Source organism: Oxyura jamaicensis, chromosome 1 (genome assembly GCF_011077185.1).
Source record: "Oxyura jamaicensis isolate SHBP4307 breed ruddy duck chromosome 1, BPBGC_Ojam_1.0, whole genome shotgun sequence".
In the NCBI taxonomy this organism is placed as follows: domain Eukaryota; kingdom Metazoa; phylum Chordata; class Aves; order Anseriformes; family Anatidae; genus Oxyura; species Oxyura jamaicensis.
This window is the reverse complement of record NC_048893.1, coordinates 64,457,553-64,479,983: the sequence shown is the minus strand read 5'-3', so window position 1 is coordinate 64,479,983 and position 22,431 is coordinate 64,457,553. Positions and strand designations below refer to the sequence as shown.

Genomic DNA, 22,431 nt, shown 5'->3' with positions numbered 1-22,431 from the left:
CTCTGGCAAGCCAAATGGCCTGGGGGAGCCAGCCCCAGAAAAGCCTCAGCCCCCCCAACCCTCCTCCTTCCCCCACGTGAGGACATCTCCCAGGCCGCTCCCAACACAGCCGCCTTTGGCCACGCGTGGGCCACTCCATCACAGAGGTTTGCTGAGGTCACAGTGGCCACCACTGCCTCGTGGGCCCTATAAAACAGGCCCCCTGCCACTGGCCCGCCACTCGCTCAGCTACTAGGAGACTGGAGGCAGCGAGGCGAGAAGCGGCTCTGCCTGGTTTGCGAGGACAGCCATGCCGTCCAGAGCAGCAGCAAGAAGGAAGGCAGCTGGCAAGGAGACGTGTCATGGGCAGAGAGAGAGCGCCGGCAGCACCAGATGCAGCAGTGTTCGAGGGACCTCTGGTGCGCAGCCCACAGACACATACAAGCAGTATCATTGGCACTGCGGGCCTGAAAATCAAGCCGACAGTGGCATGGGACCTCCGGGTGGAACAGGCTGAGCCCCTGGTGCAGCACCCTGGCCAGAACACATGCCAAATCGACTGGGCAGTTTGGGCAGTCCCGGGCAAAGACTGGCTCATCCTCCTGCCCAGCACCATGGAGCCCATGGAGCTAGATCCACCAGAAGATGCGGAGGAGGCAATGGAAATGGATCCACCACAGCCAGAACGGACCTGGGACTACCCTGGCACGTCTTCACTCTGTGCCATCAGGAAGCACAAACGGCATCACAGGAGTGCCCGGCCAGCTCCCTACTCGTTGCTCAGGGCCCATCCCAAGCATTAGCTTGGAGCCCCCAGATCTCACAGACATCCCGCAGGCTTGCCTGCCAGATCCTGGCAATAAACAACTCTTGCCAATTCTCAGGGGCTGTGTGAGTGCTTCTTTCCCGTCCCTCAGCCCTCCTGCGACAGGTAGCATCTCCTGCACAGAGCCTCGAGGAAGAGCACAAGAGAGGACACAGCTCCCTTCGGGCTGCCGGAGGAGTCCCTGAGGGCCACCATGCACCTTTCACACTTGTGAAAATAGACTGAGGGGTGAAAATGGTAGTGTGTGAGTGATTATAGGTGGCTAATTTCTTATACTAGGAGTGAGTTTCTATATCTGATTAATTGGTAACGACAGACATGGAGAAGGCTGAGGTACTCAGCAACTTTGCCTTACTCTTAGCTGTATTTTGGAACAGAAAAACGTGTCAGAAAGAGAACTCTCTAGCATGAAATAAATATGAGAAAGCAGAGGTTTTAGGGGGATGACTGTAGCAGGGGAAGGCAGGTGAATGGACAAAAGCATTCGATTTCTCCTACCAATTCTAGCAGAGATAAAATAGCACCACTGTTCTTAGGAAAGACTGTTTTTGTTGTTGACTTTTTGATCCAGATGCATTCTGTAGTTTAACTGCATTGCAGAAGTTTCACTACCATCTAGGAGATCACTGTAGGAGGAGTCTCAAGAGAGGTACGCAAATACTAGCTACACCTGGTGTATCTGATTTCCCCATGTTTTAAATATATATGCAATGGAAAGAGAGAAGATCCTCAACAGGTGATTCAAGGTGGCTATAATTAGGATCCTGCTCTGAACCGCCCTCTAGAGGAGTCTCTTACTCTCCAATAGGGAAGAAGATTGAAGAGATTAAAATAATTAGAGTAAAGCCAGCCTTTCTAAATACTCACCATATATTTATTACATGATACAGAAATCAGACAGAAGAGTAAGGACTTACTTGGATCTAAAAAAAATATATGCGAAAATAGCGTATCGCATGCCAGAGCGAGTATTTCATATGAATGGTATGCATAAAACAGAGGAGTATTTTGCAGCTAAACTGGAAATAACCAACAGTCAAACATCACTACTTTGTTTCCCATGAAAGGTCTATCAGCACAATAAGCAGACTAGAACTAAACAAGATAAGTGACAGGTATCAGAATCCTCTCAACTCATAAATCAACAGCATTCAGCCACAAAGAAAGAAGCACTAGTGACTGGAACTTTAAAGTACCGCAAAAAGCATTAAAAAAAAAAGGAATTAAAGGGTCAGTCAAAATATCGCTTCTACGGTAGATGACCCCACATGAAAAAACACACTGACAAGAATGATGTAGTGTCATATTATTGCTATGCCTCATGTTTTCCGTAGGAAAAGCAGAAGTTTCCTCTTCCCAATGGGATCCTAAGCAACAATGATTCATTTTCATTTACTGGCTTTCACATCTCTTGCTCCAAGCAGGTTTCACATACCACCCTTGTTACTGTAATACCCAACTACCTTCCAGCAGCGCATTAGGCGGTGCAGGTAATATCCATTACAGGCTGCTTGTTCTCTCCCTGCCTCTCCCCAGGGGAGAAGCACGCAGCAGACTGCTTTGGTACAGCTTTCACCAACTGTGCTCCAGCCACGTGCTAGGCAACAAGGAGACACGGACTGCATGTAGCTACTTAATATTCAAACAAGATGCATACAGCACTTCAAAGCAAACACATGGCTGCTACCACACAGAGCCTGAGAGCATAGCTACTACTCATTTACAAGCAATGAGAAAAGAAGCAGGCAAAAAAAGGGATAAAAAGTAACTGTTGTGCAAATTAAAGATGTTGGAAACATGCAAAGCAGAAAAGTAGCAGGGAAAGTGTTTGGAAAAAATGGAATAAATCCTTAAACAGAAAGATAGCTTTGGCACGGAGTTCAATCAGAGCCTGAAGTCTATCCAAGACAGTCAAAACAGAACGAGAGACAACACAAAAGATGAACAGTAAGGGAAAATGATTTTATCCGCAGTTGTTGATCATGAAATGGTAAAAACACTGAAAGGGAGAGCTAATTACAGCGAAAGATGACCAAGGGAGGAAAAGTTGCATTCACTTTCTGGTCTGTGGAGTGAGTGGGGGGGATATACAAAATTTCCTGTTTAGAAGGGAAGGTTTAGAGCAATGGGGATAAGAGCACACATTTGTAAACAATTACTACTTTTGAGTATTTTAATTGTATAGTTGTAACATATATTGTTGCAAATTGTATAATTGTAACATGTATTTTTGCAAATGCACCTATCCCCTGCTGTTACACAAGCTAAAAAAAAAAATTGAAATAGTATCTGAAAAGTATATTTGTTATCTTTACTTAAGAGCTTAAAAGTCCTCTTAACTGATAATAAGTTTTGTATTTAGGCATTTGTAGCTTTGTCTTTATAGTTTTATTACTGCTCTTTAATTCAAATATTTCTTAGAGGTTTCAGTACTATGGAACTGTCAAAATGCTTCCTCACAATTTTCAAGCATTTCAAAGGTAACAAGAGCCAAATTACAAAAAGAAAGCTTTAAGACTATTTTTCCTTTCTGAACCTTGCACTTACAGAAGGAAGCAGACTCTTCTACAACATAGCTCTGTACTTACTTGATACATTATCAGTTATAGACCACTTATCCCAAATGGGCTGTTCAGAATGAGACATTATTACCAAAGTGAGTACTTTTTCCAGCAAATGGTTTTATGAAACAGCATATTGGCACCAGGGTGCCTCTCCTTTCATGGACTGAAGATGCAGTCACAGTGGAAGAAACAGACATACCTTAAATGTATAAGTTTAGTTTTACACTATAAATAAGATAACCAGCATACGCTATATGCTGTAGTGCCAAACTGAAACCATTATTTTTGTCATATCTTTGATACTCTCTTTTCAGGCATTTCTCAGTTCATAATAGATAACTTCAGTAAGTGACAGTATACATTCTCAAATGCTTGCTCAAGAAAAAAAAATATTCTGAAGACTTTTTTTTTTTTTTTAATATGCATTCACCAGAATAAGTTCTGAATCACAGGAACTAGTAGCAATTGAAACATCATCAAGAACTGACAAGCCACCAAAACAATCTTGACAAACAATGTTGTTTAAGTGTTCGCCAACACAAAATAAAGGAAGTCTTACTACCTAGAATATGAACATCTATCAAACTTATTTTATTCTGCTTAACCTCCTGTATGTATAAACTTGTTCTGGAAGAAACATCTGACTCCATGCAGTCCTTGACTTCTTAAAAATAAATTAATAGACAGAGCATAGGCCAGATTAAGTCTCACATCTCTACGCTACCACTGACTGACAACAACAGAAGCGTTAACATAATTGGGCAAAACTATTTAGTACACGAGATTGCTCAAGTTGTCACTCCGAGTTTATGCTGGTAAACACCACCTCACCCCTGTTTAATTCTACTTGCCTCCAAAAAAGCAAACATGGCCTGATTCTCAAAATTGCTCAATAAAGATAATACATATCTATCCTTCCTAATCTGAAGACAGCTAACAAAACCACTTACTTGCTTCATAAACACCGATCAACTCTGGCATAACTCAAATTAAAACAGCAATCTAAATAAAACATTTGTTTCCATCAGCATCTCTTCCCATTATTTTAAATGAATAACAGAATTAGGAACTAATTGCAAACATTTTTTTATGTAAATAGTTACATGTAAATATGTAAATAAGTAAATATTACCTTGAGTTGAAGCAGGAGGATGCTCCTGTGGCTTCTCTTGTGATAAAAGCCCCAGGTAGCTGAGAACTACATATTTTGTTTCATAGTGAAATCCTACAGGCACAGCAGTAGAGGACGCCATCAGGTTGGCTTGCAATGCGTCAGTGCTCTTATCGGGCACGTAGAGTTTTCTCTGGCTTACTGATGAAAACTGTAAGGAAAGAATACAGGGATTTTTTTGGTTTGTTTTTCAAAAAAGTTACAATAGGTCATGAACTCGTACATAACAAGGAATTACGTAACAATCATGAAGTAATATCCAGAGTTCTGCCCTGATATCTTATGCATTCTCATTTTAATAAGAACTATGCAGAGTAAAACCAAATGCCCCCAAGTCTAGGGCCCTGTCTGACTGTTGTTAGCAGTGGAATTTCTCACTCCTGCTTGGCATACATACTCTCACGTTAAAGCAAATTAAATAGTTCCTCGCCATGTGTTTGCCTTTTAAATTCCTCCCAACTCAACCACATACAAATATACGCACGCAGTCGTGCAAAGAGGTTTTAGGGATTCTGAAGCCTCAGTTAACTACAACTGAGAGTAAAAACATCAGCTTTAGAGGAATCTCCCTTCCCCTAAGCCTCAGATGAGTACTTTCCCAATTCTCTGCTTTCTCAAATTCTGTATTATGATGCTCGAGAATTTTAATGCAGAAAGTGTCAATTGTCTCAACCACAATTGTCTTGAATTCATTTTATTGTTCCAACAGCAATGGAAAACACATGGTCAACACAGGAAATGCCACATTCATTGTAGGGATTGGAAGAACAGATGGTCATGTGTCCTGGATTTCTCACCCAGACATTAAAATTCATAAAACTGAAATCTGTATCTAACAGCAACGTCTGGTCAAAGAATTTCCCTGTTTCACTATTTGTTTAGTTGCTTCTTCAGATATGCAAATAACATCAGGAAAGACTAAGGTAAAGAGAAGTAAAAATAATGATAAAACAAAACATAAAAGACAAGGAAAAAAAAAGAAAAAACTCAGAAGACAACAGATAAGTGGGGAAAAAAGTTATACAATTGACCAAAACAAACTTACAGACTAATCAACATGTCTTACTTAGCTCCTTATAGTAGGAACACTCTGGATAACTACTTCCAACCAACATGGTACATTGAGTAACAAAAAGTAATTGGATCTTCCAGATGAATTTACAAAATTAAGTTCTCCGCCACTTCAAAGAGTCAGTCCCAAACAAGCTCGCACCTGGCCATCAGAAAAGATCCCTAACTGAAAGGCCAGCACGTGTTCATGCTACAGAGCAGGTACTTAACAGATACAGAAGGAGCTACAGAGTTTACAAGTGTGAGAATGCAGCTGTGTTTGTAAGAAACACTTAGGGCAAGTTTAAAACTTAAAGCAGTGAGAATGAGAAAAATCCTATAGGTACACAGAACACAAACTGGAACATCTCAAGAGGGCTCCTGATTACACTGGAGATACCTTGAGATTAAGAAAGAGAACAAGGTTCCCAAACCAAAGCGCAAATGGCAAATGAAGCCTCAAGATGAAAAACAATCATAATAATAAACAGAGCAAGCAAAAGAAAAATATTGATCTGTTCAGATATGCAAAATGTGTAGGCTAACTTCTAACCCCCCTCCTCCCTGGAAAGGAATCCAGCTTAACAGCAGCACAACTCCTTACTGAGCATAAACAGAGCCTCAGCTACGCTGCAGCATCGTTACCTTGTGAGTAGGTAGCTTGGCACAGAAAAATTGTCTGTCAAACTAAAAGCTCTAACAGGAAAACAGTTGGTGGAAAATTGGCTGAGCGTTCCTTAATCTTCAGTAACTCTACTTTCTGAAACTCATTCAGTATTGAAAACAGAGGAGGACACTTTCATGAAGACTACGCTTTGGGAAACTCTGCTCACACATTTCAAAATGCTTGAAATCCTTCACCAGGAAGGTTCACTTCAGTCTGTGCTACAGCTTGAACTGAAGTAGTCATTCATATAGGAAAGAACCAACGTCAAAACTTTAAGCCAACACTCAATGTATCATGCTTCAGAAACATAAGCAGCCATAACAGAGGATAAACACAGCATTTCTACAATATACAGCTACCCTTCAGCCGCTGTCACAAACTGAGATTTTAATAAAGACGGGAGATTTGGAAACAGCAACTGCTTAGGAGTCGATAGGATCATAAACAATAGATGTGTTCTTCAGAGCAGATCAACAGCTGTGATCACCACAGCACCAGATGTAAAAGATGCCATTCAGCAAAAAGCAAAAGCTCCCCACTACAGCTTTGTTTTGTTCAGTAGAGATCCACAGCCCTGAAGCCAAGGCACTTCCTGCGATGCCTACAAAACGAATGGGAGCCCTTCAAGGCAACCTGAACAGACCTGTCTGGGAAGAGGCAGCCTGTGGGTGGGCCACAGAAATCCAGACACTACGCCGTGCATCAAAGAACAGGTCTGAATATATAACAAACACCATTCTTTAAACCAGAATTTCAAATCAACACAGAGAACTAAAGGAAAAATATACAGTCTATCAAAAGAAGAATGAGACTCCGTATCAGCACGGTGATCCACGTGCAACAATGAGGCCTAATTCGTGAAAATTTCGGCATGCTTAGCTCAGCACCTCTGGTGGGGGAGCAGGAGGGAGGGAGGAAGGGAGGGAGAGGGAGAGAATCAGACCGCAACTTACTTAAATAGTGGCTAATGTTTCCCTGGGAAAAAAATAGAGAAAAAAAAAAAAGCTTCAGATAAAAAAAAGTAATCACTTCGGTTGATGTATTTTGAGAGGTACTTTTACACTGAAATGGCAAGAGAGACTTAAGAACTTGAATTGAAGAACTGTCTTAAGCTTCACCTAAAAGCATATCAGACTGGAAATATGCTTCAGAATCACCGATCTTCCTTTGAGAGAAGCCCACAATGAAGTAACTGAATTACTCATTTTAAATTGTGAATGATTATTTTTGTTTTCAAAAAGAAACAGACAAATATTGACTCAGATACTGTAAATATCGCAGAAAAGACCATTTTTCAGGAATGAGTGGGTTTAGAAAAGGACACACACAGCTTGAAACACCAGACCAGGGGAAGGAGAGCTTTCCATTAGCAGAGCAAAATGGAAAAGAGTCCAGAAACTGTTTAAGAGAATAAGACAAAGGCTTGTCTGGGAGATGTAATGGAGCAGGGAAAACAAGGCATTGTAAAAATATGTAAGCCTTCAAAACATGGACAAGTGGGCTACTTCTGGTTTAGAGATTTATTTACTACTTCTTAAAAAAAAAAAAAAGATCAAAATTATTACAAATTATTTCCTAAAAAATAAAATTAAAATTCACCTTTCTTAGTTCCTGCACCCTTGGGGGAGAAAAACCTACACTTGTTCGAGCTTACTTAGCTCTTTACTCCTCCAGCCCTGCTGTTATTTGTTTTATGTGGGCTGAGCTCTTCAACTGACCCGAGCATGGGAGTTTCAGTCAGACTGACATTTCCTCGCACAATCTGTCACATCCTAATCCACGGAAGAGTTGCATGTTAGATAAAGGGCAACGCAAATCTACCAATGAACACGGTGAATATAATCCCTTAGCGAGGGGGCTCAGCTGTGTTTCAGTCCTCTCCTGAAAAATCCTAGTGTGCCCCAAGCTACGCTTACCGCGCATCATTCAACAGCCACAATGCAATGACGCTGACCAGCAGAACGATACGCCGACTGCCACCGCACATCTATTTGACTGTAGCAGATGAGAAACATGCTGTATGAGTTTGGAGCTGTAGCCTTACAAGTTATTTTGTTTATAAACAAAAGACCAGGTGGTCAATAACGCTACCCATTTCTATCCCATGCACTAAGAACAGTTGCAAAACCAACAGCACAGGCACAGATTGCCTTCTTTAAAACACCACCACATCATCACGCCTGTAGCGAGCCCCACTTGAAAACAGTCATTCCAGGGCTGGAAGCAGTTCCCACCTATGGCCCGGGTCGCTGAGCCTCACTTACCAGCTACAGACTCATGCCAGACCGCTGCTCGGACAGAATACGTCCTGCTGCTGGAGAGGGACTTCAACTCGGTCGGCGAGCGTTCACCCAAGCACAGACAGCAAGATTGAGGGAGGCAACAAAACCGCCGGAGTTCAGATTGTTTTAGAGAAGCATGCCACTGAAACACTCATGGGTTTGGGTCATGGTCCTGATACCAGTCCCCATAGCAGCTAACCTCACTCCTGCTTCTCCCAGTTCACCACATCCACTCTCACCTACAGCCTCACATTTGCACGGCGCTCTTTATTCAGACGCACCCCATCTCGGAGAGTCGCTTGCGGGACACGCAGCTACATGACCACAGCCCACACCAACGCCATGGGAAGCGCTGGGGCACCCCGCAGCCTTACCAGGAGGGCTGTGAAGGGATTTCGGGCGAGACCTGCGCGCGGGCTTGGCCTCGCAGCACAGCTCACAGGGCAGGTAGGGCCCCCGAAGCACCCGGCCGCGACCAGGCTGGCAGACGAATCCCTCGGTGTGCTCTTCCAGCGATACACGCCGCTATGACTAAGAGATTGTTTTTAATAAAGCGAGGGCGACGGGGTCGAAACGTGCCAATCCCTGCTGGCCAGGGATCGATACCGCGTCCGTTACCGACCCCCCCGGCACTTACTGGGTGCAAACGCCGGAAAACAACACGGCCCCTGACCCGGGCAGGGGCTCCAGCCGGCCGCAGGAGGAAACGTTAATGAAGCAGGGTTTCTAGACAAATAGCTCGATGTCTTTCAGGAGCAAGCCCAGAAGTGTACGGGCTCCCCATTTTTCCCAATTTCCCCGGCCACCCCACCATGACACCCCCGAGCCCCGCAACACCCGGGCCCCGGGTAATGGCCGCCCCCCCCACACCCCCCATAACCGCTGCGGGAGGGGGCGGCAAACACAGGAATAAACGCACGCCAACAAAACCGCCCGCCCGCCCCCGGCCCCTGCTCACCTGCGGCGGCGGCGGAGGGGCGGGGCCGGGCCGGGCCGGAGCCGCCTGAGGGGGGCGGGGGGGGGGAGGGGGCGAGCGCCCGCGCCGGGCGGTGAGGGCTCGGCCCTAATTTGCCGCCGCCGCCGCCATGATGGAGGGGCGGGGGCCGCGCGTCACGGCGCGCGCGTCCTCTGCGGCGTGGGGGCGGCTGCGCGGCCGCGTCATGCGCCTGGGGGGGGGGGGATGACGCAGCGGCACGGGGCAGGGCCGTGACCGGGCGCTGGGCGCGGGTGGCGGCACACGGCCTGGCGGGAGGGAGTTGGGGGCTTGGGGCTCGCAGCGGTGAGGGTTACGGGGTTCTGCCTAACGTGCGCTTCGCGCCGCGGGGAAGAGGGCTCGTGAGAAATGGAGGAAGCAGAAATAAGCCAGGGGAGGCGTGGATGTGACACAGGGCGCTTGGAGGTGGTGTGTCAAGCAGAGCGCGGTTTGCTCCGGTGAATGTGCCCACGGAATGGAAGTAGGAGCGTCCAGGCAGTTAAAATCAACACGTACTAGTTATTACAGGCTACAGAGGTTGCTTTAAAACTTCTCCTAAAGCGAACAACAGAAGCAGTAACGAAACCCAGGTGAATCAGCACCTCGCGTGAAAATGGTCCTGAGTCTTTCCTGTTCAGATGCCAGAAGGCAGTAATACAGAGGCTGTGACCCCCCGCAGTGTTCTGTGATGACACTTGGTACTGCAGTCGGCAGCCCTAGAAGCGCGCCCAGCCCCGGAGCCCATCACACGGCTTCCCAGAGAACACCCGAAAGCCCCCGTCCTCCCCTGTCCTCCCGCGCCCTGTGGCCCTGGGGGTTTCTCTTCGTGCTCCCTAATCCTACACCACGTCTCGGGCACGCATGAAAAGCCAGTTTCGTCTCAAGCTGCCAGCCCAAACATGAAACACAAGACAAAACGACACAAAAAAAAAAACAAAAAAAAAAAAAAAAAAAAAAACACCTTGATATTTTATGAATAGTATTTCCCAACTTTATACAGCTGGCAGCTGAAAGTGACCTTGAGATACCGAAGCCTCCCATGATGAGCCTGAAGCATTGCAAAAAAATTTTTAAAAAAAACCACACACACACACAAACAAAACTTTAGGGTTTTCTGAGCACGCTTCTCTCAGTGTTTAATTTGACTTGAGAAAGTAAATTCGTTTTTCCCGGAAGCAGCTCTTTTTTTAACCGGAGCACGGTAAATATCTCGGTTCCGCCGGCCACGAGGCGCCCCCAGGCCGGCAGCGGGGCAGAGCGTCCCGCACCCGCCACAAGATGGCGACCGGGAGCCGCCGCGACATGGCAGCGCACGGCCGCAAGCCCCGCCCCTCCCCGTGACGCCAGCGGGCTCCGGGGCTCCGATTGGCCTGGCGGAGCGGAGCGGGCGGGGCGGGGCGACGCGGCGCTGGCAGCCGTGACCCGAACCGGATTCGATTCGATTCGGTTCGCTTGGCGTTGGCCGCCGGCCCCCCGCAGCCCGCCGGCCCCCCGCAGCCCGCCGCCGCCATGGCGCTCAGCGATGCCGACGTCCAGAAGCAGGTGGGGGCCTGTGGGAGCATGGAGGGGCTGCTGGGGACGGCGGGACGGGGTCGGGCCCAGCGCTCGGCTTGAAATGGGGGCGGGGGGAGAGGTTTTACACGCGGACCTCGGTGAGGAAGGGGGTGATGAAGAAGGTGGATTTTATTTCATTTTTCCGTGGTGGCGTTGGTTGGCCGTCAACTGAAGCCTTTCGAGGGTGTGTTACTGCCAGATCATAACGAGGGGGCACGTGAGTGGTCATCTGTACCATCCGCGGCGCTTAATCGTGCTTTCAGGCAGATAAATGCATTACCCTGCATTCGTACCGACTCAGAAACTTCTCTTTAAGGCTTTTCCGCCTTTTTCACACATCTGCCCTAAACCAAATCAGCTGTCACTTGGCCCTTTTGCATGGCGTCCAGCTCTCAGGCACCCTTTTCAGTTCCGTGTCCCAAGCAGAGCAGTGCAAAGCAGCTTCTCCTGCGATGGAAACTTCCCGGGCTGAAGGCTGGCTGCGGACGCTTCCCCCTGGGTGAGGGCACTCTGTCCTTATTGACAGTAAACAGGGCCCCTGCCTGAAAAGCTGCTCCTAGCCAGGCTGAAGACGGCGTGCGCTGTTAAAGACCGCACGGATCCAGTTGGTGCTGGCCAGCGGGGCTCCTGCAGGTGACGGGCAGATCCGCCGAGTTCCACATGTCCTTTGCATCAGAAGTGCTTTGTGTCTCACTTTCTCATTCAGTAAACATAGTCTCTTGGCAAGGAAGCATCACATTGAAAGTAAAATCAGTAGGTCATCTTTCTCCAAAAGGAGGATTGTGACATTACGTTCATTTGCGTTTTATTTGCAAAGCTTGCTGCTTGTATTTTTTTATTTCCTCTCCCATGAAGATTATAAAAATAAAGGTGACTTGCTGTGGTCTTGCTCAGCTGCCATGGGTGTGAACTTCAAAGGTTATTCAGGATCTGTAGATACACTAAACACACGGTGCCAACAGAATTTCACACCTGCAACTTGCCTGTCGTTCTGCACTACTGAACCTAGGGTGATCCTGGATCCTGTTGACTGGAAAAGAGAAAGCTGCTGATAGCACCCCATGTGCATAAATCCTCATATGAACTTAACAAGATGACCCTCTGAAATCTTTACTACTGACCATGGTGCTTTTAGTAATTTTCACACAGAAAATCATCTCCACTTACCAATCTTAGATTTACTTGCTTTCTTCCATCAACAGTGTTTAATCAGTTGTTACATCTAATAGCTTTAGGTCTGGAAGCCTCACTTAATATCTCTTTTCATTCCTATGAAGAACAAAAAGGTATTTCAGTACAACAGACTGTGAAAGGAGTAACAATGTTGGGTCTAATCACACATGGCAAAACAGATGACATACCACCTTGCTTCCATCTTATAATACTTTGTTATACAGAAGACATTTCTTGAACATCTGAAACTGTTTAAAGTACTCTTCCAAAATTCGGAAACTAAACTGGAAGAAGTCACCCAGTAATATAAGGGTTACTGCTGCTGTAGAAAAGTCCTTAGTTTACTTCAACACAAGGCTACTCAGTGAAATTGTTTACATGTTTTATCTGCCTTTCTTGTCCTTTCTGAAATGCAGATAGATCTAAAGCTTGATTTGATCAGCCATCAGATCAGACAAGCAGGATAAGAAATTGACCTTGTAGGTAGACTCACACTTAGAAGTGTTGCAAACTGGAATTAAAATAAAAATTGTTGACCTGATTTTGAGGATGTAGATACTATCATTCACTTCTTCCGCTGTACATGCCTAAAATCTTCCACTTCTCTGTTCACTTGTGGTTTTCAGTTTATGTGGACATGGTGCTGTCAGTGCATTGGCTCAGTTCTCAAATTGGCACCTTTCTTATCTCTTCAAAATGTCTCATTTCAACATGAGATCATATGAATAGAATCTTTCATGCAAGTTTGTTCAGACCAGATTGAAAAGTGTCTCGTCATTAAGTGCGAGCAAAAAGGAGGGTTTCGTGCTCCACGAGTGTACGGTCCACTCCATCTGCGCTTGGAAATGGCTGTACGGTAAAAAGTTGTGGTTTGGTTGGGCAGTGCTCTAGGTTTGAACCTAAACTTAAGCCTGGTCACAGAATGGCATAAGGTAAATAAGCAGAAGTGTAATTGGTTTCCCTGTCTTTGAGCTCTTGGAGCTGTGCTTTATAGTGTTTTGAGATGCTTTCAAAAAGTTTCTTCAAGCTGAACGTGTTGGTGTGTATCCTTCACTAAAGCAGTATGTGATATACTTGATGTGGTCTTGATCAACTGGTGCTGCTGTCTCTGTTTCCTTCCCCAGCTCCTCCAAACTAATATGCAACTACTTTGTAAAGTCGCTTGAAGTTGAACCATACAATGGCATTTTTTAATTAAACTCATTTTTCTCAAACCAAAGACCTTTCAAGTTTTTCCAGCATTTATTACATTTTTCAAGAAAGATTTCTCAGATGTATAAACAAACTTCTGGTTGTACAGACTGGGCCAGAGCGGTCAGTAGCCCTTTGCTTTGCTTCGCCGGTTTCTGGTGTGGAAAGCCTAGGTTTATTTAAATGACAGCTATGTCTGACTTAGAGCAAGGACTCAAGGTTCATCTACGTTTCACATGAACGTTGTATCAAACAGACTAATTTTACTGTGTGAGGATTTTTTTTTTTCCTTTACAACTGGAGGAAATGTCCTCATACAGTGAAGAACGAAAATACTCATTCTCGGGCTTATATAAATTTAAATTTTGTTTTCTACTTGCATATTTAATTCCTTTTTCTAGTGACAACCAGTGAAACAATATCATAGAGGCTTATTTAACAATTTAATAATTTGGTTTTCTTGTAATCTGTGTTAAGGTAAGGTGACTCTGTATGCTCAATTTAATTCCTTCAAAAAAAACCACTATTATGTAAATTAGTAAGTGGAATTGGAGGGGCCTACTATACAAATGGGAATGTATTTCTTGCCATCTATATCCTTTCCAACAGAAAATATTTTCTTTTCTCTCTTATTACAGATCAAGCATATGATGGCTTTCATTGAGCAGGAAGCCAATGAAAAGGCCGAAGAAATAGATGCAAAGGTAAAAATGGAAGTTCAATGTCAGTAAGTGCAAAAGGAGAACTGTCTCTGACATCCTGGTTTAATAGCTGCGGTCTGAGCAGTCTTAGAACACTTCTGTAAAGTACAATTTACTTCACATTCAGTTGTTATATAGCAAAAATGATGCTACCAAATGTTTGCTAACTTCTGTGAAATCGGAACAAAACTACTGAGCTGGATCTGTTCTTTTAGCCAAGTTTTCTGAGTGGTTCTTAAATGTGAATTTATTCCTTTCCAAGTTCACTCACTGTTTTTACACAACCAGGAGCGCTGAATGGTAATGCAAATAGCCTAAAGTAAGTGGAACACCTTTCCCTACCTCCTATATATAATTCTAATTTTTGCTTGATTTCCATAGGTTGTTAGGCAGAGACATTAGTAAGAAATTGAAGCAAGGATGCTAATAATCTAGCACAAATGTTCATTCATGCACAAAAATGAAAAAGGTGAAAGTTAAACTGTCTGAACTGTGTTGGTGAAAGCTTGTTTTGTAAACACTTTCATAACTGTACCTGAAGCTGTGCAGCCACCTGCTTCTAGGTGTGTTTTAGGAGGTGTCCTGGGGAACTACATCATAAATTTATATTTAAGGCACAAGTTGAACTATTTGCAGAATTCTGCACTTCGGCTAAACCACAAGAGAGTGAGGATAGAATATGGATGTTCATTAAAGCAGGATTAACAGTGACTTAGGACCCTAACAATCTGCATTATACCAACACTAAAAGATATGCTGAGTCCAGTACCAGTAAGATGTATTACTATTAACTTTTATCTCCCATAAACGTTTTGATTGGCAAAACTTCTTAATAAGTTCTAAATCAGGTATTGCTGTTTATCTCCAAAGACAAATCAGAAGTTGAGCTTGGATGCTCAGGTATAAATAAGACAGCTTCCCATGTGTTTTAATATGCTAACGGGCTAGGTTTTATAAAAACGTAATAGCTAAACTGTCAGTCTCCTTGTGTAAGAATTACTTACGGTAACACACATCGTGGACACCGAGGGCTGAGTGGGTTATTTTAGGTAGAACCTCTTGTAGACAGAAACAAGACTAAGTCTGTTTAAAAAGAAAAAATCATGCCTGGAGCTCAGATAGAATTAATTTTATTTCCTGACAGTGCATAATATATCTGTTTTGTAATTGTATGCCCGAGGAATAAATACTGCAAGGAAACGCGTTAGTCAACAGAGACATACTGATGAAAAAACCTGTATCTTAGCAAGGTTTGAGTTCATGAGGTCAGCAGGACACATACTGAACCCCCTTTGACTTCCACATTGGTTGAAATGCTTTGTTTATATGGAGCCATAAATTGTATCGCCCTAGCTTATCTGTAAATGCGGTCTTAAAGCATGGCCATTTCATTTGATTCTGTTTTTTTCAGCCCATGGAATCAATTTTTGCTTCAGTTATTTAATTTTTACTGTAGGCAGAAGAAGAATTCAACATCGAGAAGGGTCGCCTTGTTCAGACACAGAGGCTGAAAATCATGGAGTATTATGAAAAGAAGGAGAAACAAATTGAACAGCAGAAAAAAATGTAAGTTACTTAGGTTAGATGGATGGCTTCAGAGCCTGAGCTCTCATCTTATTACTAATTTCATATAGAACCGTTTTTCCCTTGCAAATGGGCAAATTGTCGCTAATGCATTGAGCTCTAATTGTGAGGTTCTAATTTTTCTGGGGAGTAATTATCCAGGGTGAGCTACAATAGTGTAACTGGCAGGAGGTGTGGTGAAAGAATCTTTCATTTTTCGCTATGTGGTTAATGTCTAAAACTCTACCCTGGTTGATTACTGTGGGAGAATGGTTGTGTTAGGTTTAGTTTTGGTGGGTCTAGTGCAGTATGGGGTTCTGCATTACAATCATTTGCATGGATTCAGAAACAGGTTCAAACAGATGAACAGGCTTTGTTATTAAACATGGTGGTATTGTTACCTTTAAATGTAAAATACACAGTTGAACACTGACAGAACTGCAACGTTTAAAGTCTGATGGACTGATTCAACTTTATCATGCAACTTGCAGTCAGATGTCCAACCTGATGAATCAGGCAAGACTGAAGGTCCTCAAGGCAAGGGATGACCTTATTGCAGTGAGTATCTCTGTAGTAAAGAGAGGTTCTATTCCTACCATCTGTTAGGAAATGATTTTATACATATTCTAAAGAAAAATATGATTTGTGATTGAGTAATATTTGCTTCAACATACTTTAGCTAACTTTCCCAGTTAATGTGAAAAGTCATTAAAGATTTAGTCTGGCTTTACTAATCTGCTTTAGCTTCTTTTCAGTTTCTAGTGCCTGTTCTTATTGGGAAATAGAGCTCTCTGCCAAGAGCATTGCAAATACTAGTAGTATTTATCATTTGGACAATAGCTTATTTCCTTAAAGAACAGAAACCTCTTGCAGTTTGTGTAACTTGAAGTTCTGTTTGCATGATGTAACATCTGTTCATTAACGCTGGTGTGGCTTAAGCAAGAAGGTTTAAAACGCCACTCTTTTTTTTTCTGTCACCTTTAGTGCCCTCTAGTATATGGAAAGGTTTACGACTTGTTTTAGTGGGTGACTGATCTGTGTGTGCATGTGTAGGGTGAGTTATCATTTACCAGAGCAGGCTACATTTAGTCTTAGTTTAGTCTTATACCACGTATAGTGTGTTCTCATTTTGCTTATTATACAGCTTGCAGGTTTCTTTCTCCTCACTGCTTTTCTTACTCTGTCTCAGAAACTGAGTGTTCTGTGTTCTAGCTAGATGGTGCTGTTGAGCTGTTGGAAAAACTGCAAGACCTGTAGAAACCAAGTATTTAAAAAAATGGTAATGTTGCTCAAGTCAATGCTGCTATGAAAAAGGAGAATTAGCAAAAGAAAATGGCCAGTTTATTGGTTCTTCAAACCTAGTTTCAAATTTTTAATTGTATTTACAGTGGGAAGAAAAGTGGGTGGCTAAAGAGCTAACTCTATTGCGATAGTCTCTGCTGGGTAATCTCTTCCTCATTTATCAGCTGACTCAACCTCATGCTTCTGAGTAATGCATAACACTCGTCCTTATTTTAAAACCTTTGAAGTCACATGCTGCTACCTCTTTCTTCCCTTATCAGATCTTTGGCCTCCTTTGTGAACAATAGAGAGAAGCAATTCCAGAAATGCTGTGTTACTCTAGAGTGGACAGTCTAACCAGATCTGACCGTGATGCTGAATTGTGATAGTCTTATATTTTATTGCTGATTGTGTTAAGATGCAATCTTCTCTTAAACTCCACAATAAGGACAGTAAAGAAGGGTTTATATCAAATTTTAAAATTCCTTTATCTGAAGTAATTATAATTATGGTTCAGTTCTAGGAGCTTTCTGAGGTGATTCAGTTTTCTTCAAAATTCAATCCCATCTGATGTTGATTTGCAGAATAAAGACATTCAGAAACAACTACTTCAAATTAAAAATAAGCTTTCAGTTTTGAGTTTCTACTTGCATTTACTTACGATTGAAAATATCAAACCTGAATGTTATTAGATGTAAAGATAGGTTAGATTTCTTAACTTGACTACAAAGCTGGAAAGGTTAGTTATTTGGACAACTTTATTAGTTTGCATTAAGCAACCATTTATAACATAGTTTGCGTGAATTAATGTTATAAATACCATCATTTTACTACTGAGGTCCTCCTTTTTCATGAAGAAAGAATTGCTGTCTGGATATATTGGGTTCGGATCAGGGCAGGGAGGGGGGAACTGTTTGCAAAGGATGTTGTGCCATGCACATAGATGAAGGTCTAGCTTGGATGAACACCAGCTGGAGTGTACGTTTACGTGTTGGCAGGGTGTGATAGCTATAATAGGAGTACAGAAAGTTGGTAGGCATGAAACCAAATGCCAAACAGATGGGCTCTGCTGATCTGATTTTCTTCTGAATGTAGGATTTGCTGAATGAGGCCAAGCTAAGACTTGCCAAGGTGGTGAAGGATACTGCCAGGTACCAAATACTGCTGGATGGACTAGTTCTACAGGTAAATATTTAAATCGTACCAAATAGGTGTTTGCTGCTGTCCTCACGTGTGTCTTTCTTCAAACACAAGCAACTGTAGATGTTACAGCTGTATTGGAGTCTAGATCAAATGTTGCTGGATGATCTTGGAGTTTTAAACATCACTTCTGTTATATCTTTTGATCTTAGATTCCGAACAGATAAAGCTGCAGTTTATTTTGCGGTGTAGAACCTAGTATACCAAACAGCTGGCTCCCATTATAACAGTGGTTGCAGATGCACACACATACGTTGGAACATGCACGTTTAGGATGCACGCTTTAAACTTCTGTCATAATTAGTTGGAATGAGTTGCTCAAATGCACCTTTGAGTAAAGCTGTTCCTTCAAGCCTAGAAGTCAGTAGATACCCGCAAAGCTAGTCCTGGCTTTGACAAATTTACTATAGTATGGTAAGCATTTGTGACACATACAAAGATAAATATAAGCTTTGCTTACCTAGAATGCCATTCTCTAGCCATGGAACTTCAGTGCTGGAAATCTATTAAGTGTTGGCTAGGGTCACTTGTGCAACCACTAGTGCCACCCTCTGGTTTGAACGAGTCCTTTTGCCATAAACTCACAGAAACCAGCCACCAACTCTCCTGTCTGTAGTTTAATGACAGAGTGTTTTTAATAGTGTTCCCTTCCAGCTGGTGCTTCCAATTCAGTATTTTTGTTTCCTTGTCACACTTAGGTCTGCTGCTGCTGTATATCAAACAAACCTGCCTTGTTCATGCAAGCTGGCTGTGTCTGTCTTGGCTCATTAGATTTGATCCACTGTAGTACTCGCATGTTGCTACAGGAACTGCAAGGCTGGAATTATTAGAACAGGCACCTGAAACTGCAGCCTGTCTTCTCCAAGAATTAGCAAACTGGCAAGCTGATGCTGGTTGGACAGCAATGATCCTTACCTACACATGTACATTATCTGGGCAACTCACTCCTGTGGCAAACACGTTTAGTTGCATTTGAGTTTCAAACTTTAAGCTAACACAAGAAAAACATCTGTAGTTGTAGGCTGTCCCAGGTATCATTGCCACCCTCTCAGAATGTCTGCATGGGGTGCACTTGCAAGCAAAGAACTCATTAGAATGAGTTAACATTGTCAGGTTTTGTTTTTCAAATTGATCAGCTCCTTTCCTTTCTTGGACTTAAATAATTCTAAGACAGCTAAAATGACAGCTTTCTGATACTGTAACGGTTATCTTTTGTACAGGGATTCTACCAGCTGCTTGAGCCCAAAATAGTTGTTCGGTGCAGGAAACAGGATCTCCCTATGGTTAAGGTAAGACACCTAGAATTATGGCATTATCCTTGCTCATGAAGGCTGAGACCTGATTGCAAATATTTGCTGCTCAGATCCCATCTGTGTGACAGGAAAACAACTAAAGCATGTTTTCAAGCTGCGCTTCTGTTGCAGGTACAATGCAAGACAGCAAGTATGGGCTTCAAGTCAGGATTCGTTTCCTTGCTTGGGTATTACTTAGGAAACTTTAGACATTGCTACAGCATTATTGTTTTTGGCTCAAAAGCTGTACTAAAATTTGCTTAATTAAAAAACAAAAAACCAAACCAAAACAAAACAAAAAAACAATTCCTTCATTTTAATTACTACAAATGAATAAGCAACCAAATCCAAGTGATGTGCTATTGTTTATCGATGTTAATTAGAGGTTCATCTTGTATCCTAGGCTGCTGTACAGAAGAGCATTCCAATCTACAAAAATGCCACAAAAAGGGACGTGGATATTCACATTGACCAAGACAACTTCCTGCCAGAGGAAATGTAAGCAAAATGGGAGTCCTTTACGCAGGGTGCTAACTTAAATTGCAAGCCACAGCTCTTACTAGGACAGTCTGGAAAACTATGTATGTAATATCCCCGCAGTGTCTACTGCTGTTCTAGTGGAATTTGGCACTTCTTTCTCTTAATCAAGTACAGATTCTGAAGCTTCCTCCAGAACAGCACTGTCTCTGTCAAAACTGTCAATAAAAGCTTTGTGCAACCTCCAGCCTGTACCACAGTAGCAAAGTATACAATAACTGTGTGCAGAAACTGAACTAATTGTTGTTTTTTTTTAGAGAGGGAGAATGCAAATGTAGCTCTGCTTTCTGTCTCAAGAGGAAGCAAACTGAGTCATAAGGAATTATGTATGGTGCTGCAGCACGATGACTTGATGGGGTTTGTGTCTGTTAGGTCTGCAAGGCTTTGTTTCCTTACAGCATGATAAAGAACATGGAACAAAGCTGTCTGTTCTGAAAGTCAGGGATCATTCTTTGTGTATGAGCAAACAAACAAAGCTTCTAGCACTCTTCTTCACTTCTCAAAATCTAGAAGTGTTCTATTAATAATAAAATACAGAGTCTGAAGGTGTTTTGAAGTGACAAATTTCATAGCACTGTTTGTATTTAGATCATGCCAATGAGTATCCTTGTATGTAGCTGTGGTACCCAGTAACTGAAGATGCTCTGCACTACTACTTTGCTGCATCACTTTGTGCTTACTCTCATTAAGCATGATCAAATGTATTTATTTAACAAATGAATATCTACACCTCTGGCTTTTCTGTAAGAACTCATTTGGGGTAATGTCTCTGCCAAATTATAGCTTTGAGACATGTCATAGCTGTCATGGCTTTTATTTTTACTTTTCCTTTCTAGTGCTGGAGGTGTTGAAATTTACAACAGTGATGGTAAAATTAAGGTTTCTAACACCCTGGAAAGTCGGCTGGACCTTGTAGCTCAGCAGGTGAGTTTTTCTCACAACAAAGGTGAACAAGGTATAATTAGCTAGTTTTGTCTTGTAATTAAAGCCTAGTGTTTCCAGTGCACAGTGACGGTTCCAACAGTGTGTGGGATCAGATTTTCAATACGGATGACAAGAAGTTATTTTTTAATGGAAAGAAACAAATGACCTACTGCTTGCGCTTATCTACAACAAACATTGCTTTTCCCAAAAATGATACTTTTGGACTAAGCAAGAGCATAAAGCTCTAGAAGTTATGGTATCAAAAGACACTTATGACTATACTGCAGTCAAGATGTTGAAATACTGAGTTTAACTTTAATTTCTGAATTTCCCTTGAGTACTAGAAATGTTGGCTGAAACCTTGTATTCCAGCTGAAATGACTAGATCCTGCTTCTCCTCCTCATAATGCAGTATAGGTAGCCCTTTAATCTATAGACGAGCAGGCAATATGTGATCAGATAAAGGCTTCAGAAAACACAAATGAATTGACTTCTTAATTTTGAAGACTAGTCTAGCTATCAAACTGCCCGCAACAAGGGATGCTCAGCAATAGTATTGCATATAACTGATGTATTCTTTCTCAACAGATGATGCCAGAAATCAGAGTGGCTCTCTTTGGTGCTAATGCCAACAGGAAGTTTTTGGACTAAACCTCAATAAGAGAAGGTGGGATCTGTTCCACTGCCATACTGAAGGGATGCAAAAGCATCTGCTAATTCGAAATCTTGAAATGTAACATTACTGTGTCATCCAATATCTCTTCTTCAATGGAATAATTTTGCGTACCTGCTGTGCTTAGCCTCTCCACTTGTGGTTAGAATGTATAGCTTAAAGGATGTGAAGACATGTATTCATTCAACCAAAAGTGGCTCTAGAAGATGGAGGCATTTGGGCTTTTTGCTTTCCTTGCACTGTTGTGGCCCTGTAAAGACCAGTGGTCCATTTAGGGTCACTCTCTTTGCTTTGGCCTCACCTCTTTAAAGTTGTCCAATCTGTGATGGAAATTACTGCTCTGCCCATGGGAAATCCCTTTTCATTTAAGGTCTTCAGTGTTACAGAGGGCATGCATTCCTTCCCAGGGATAGTAGTTCGATTCATGTTACTTGATCAGGCAATTTTCTGTTCTGTATATGTGATTTAAAAAAAAAAAAAAAAAAAGCCTGAGCCTGTAAAACTTTATTTATTAAAATAAAAATGTGTGTGTGTATGGAGTTCCTTGTAGTTTCTCTCTGGAGGATTGGCAACAGCCTTTGGAAAGTGGGCTTGTGTGTATAAGGACTTACTACTTGTGGGTTCTCTGTAATAACTGTTCTGTGAAGCTAGAATTCAAGCTTGTGGAGACTGCAAAGCTAATTGCTTGAGTAGTGTTGGACTGGAGGCAAGCCTTTTGCATAAGACTCTACTGTGAGCTCCAGTCTTCCTAAAAATGAATCAGTAGTTTTGCTATTTGATCCCTCAATCCTCTTTCACAAGAGAAATACAACTGCAGTATTTACATACAA

General features: G+C 42.7%; 2 protein-coding genes across 2 annotated transcripts in view; one reads left to right on the top strand and one right to left on the bottom strand.

Moving 5' to 3' along the window:
* Nucleotides 1–9,657, bottom strand: part of BCL2L13 (BCL2 like 13) — a 41,506-nt gene extending 31,849 nt beyond the window's left edge. Inside the window, exons 1-2 of the mRNA XM_035346345.1 lie at nucleotides 9,498–9,657; nucleotides 4,502–4,691 (exon numbers count right to left, since the gene is read on the bottom strand). Of these exons, the coding sequence (XP_035202236.1) occupies nucleotides 4,502–4,622 (121 nt within the window). The 5' untranslated portion in view covers nucleotides 4,623–4,691; nucleotides 9,498–9,657. The remainder of the gene's footprint in view (nucleotides 1–4,501; nucleotides 4,692–9,497) is intronic.
* A 1,243-nt stretch (nucleotides 9,658–10,900) lies between these two features.
* ATP6V1E1 (ATPase H+ transporting V1 subunit E1) lies at nucleotides 10,901–22,140 on the top strand. Its single transcript, XM_035346332.1, has 9 exons — nucleotides 10,901–11,054; nucleotides 14,069–14,134; nucleotides 15,588–15,697; nucleotides 16,186–16,252; nucleotides 18,071–18,160; nucleotides 19,396–19,464; nucleotides 19,871–19,965; nucleotides 20,841–20,928; nucleotides 21,517–22,140. The coding sequence occupies exons 1-9, from the start codon at nucleotides 11,022–11,024 to the stop codon at nucleotides 21,577–21,579; spliced, it is 681 nt and encodes a 226-aa protein (XP_035202223.1). The 5' UTR covers nucleotides 10,901–11,021; the 3' UTR covers nucleotides 21,580–22,140.
* Nucleotides 22,141–22,431: the final 291 nt, after the last annotated feature.

Bases quoted from the DNA above. Each gene is read 5' to 3' on its own strand.
- ATP6V1E1 (XM_035346332.1), top strand. From the start codon at position 11,022: ATGGCGCTCAGCGATGCCGACGTCCAGAAGCAG. The intron at 14,135-15,587 runs GTAAAAATGGAA...TTTTTACTGTAG, and splicing joins CCGAAGAAATAGATGCAAAG to GCAGAAGAAGAATTCAACAT. The intron at 19,966-20,840 runs GTAAGCAAAATG...TTTCCTTTCTAG, and splicing joins AACTTCCTGCCAGAGGAAAT to TGCTGGAGGTGTTGAAATTT.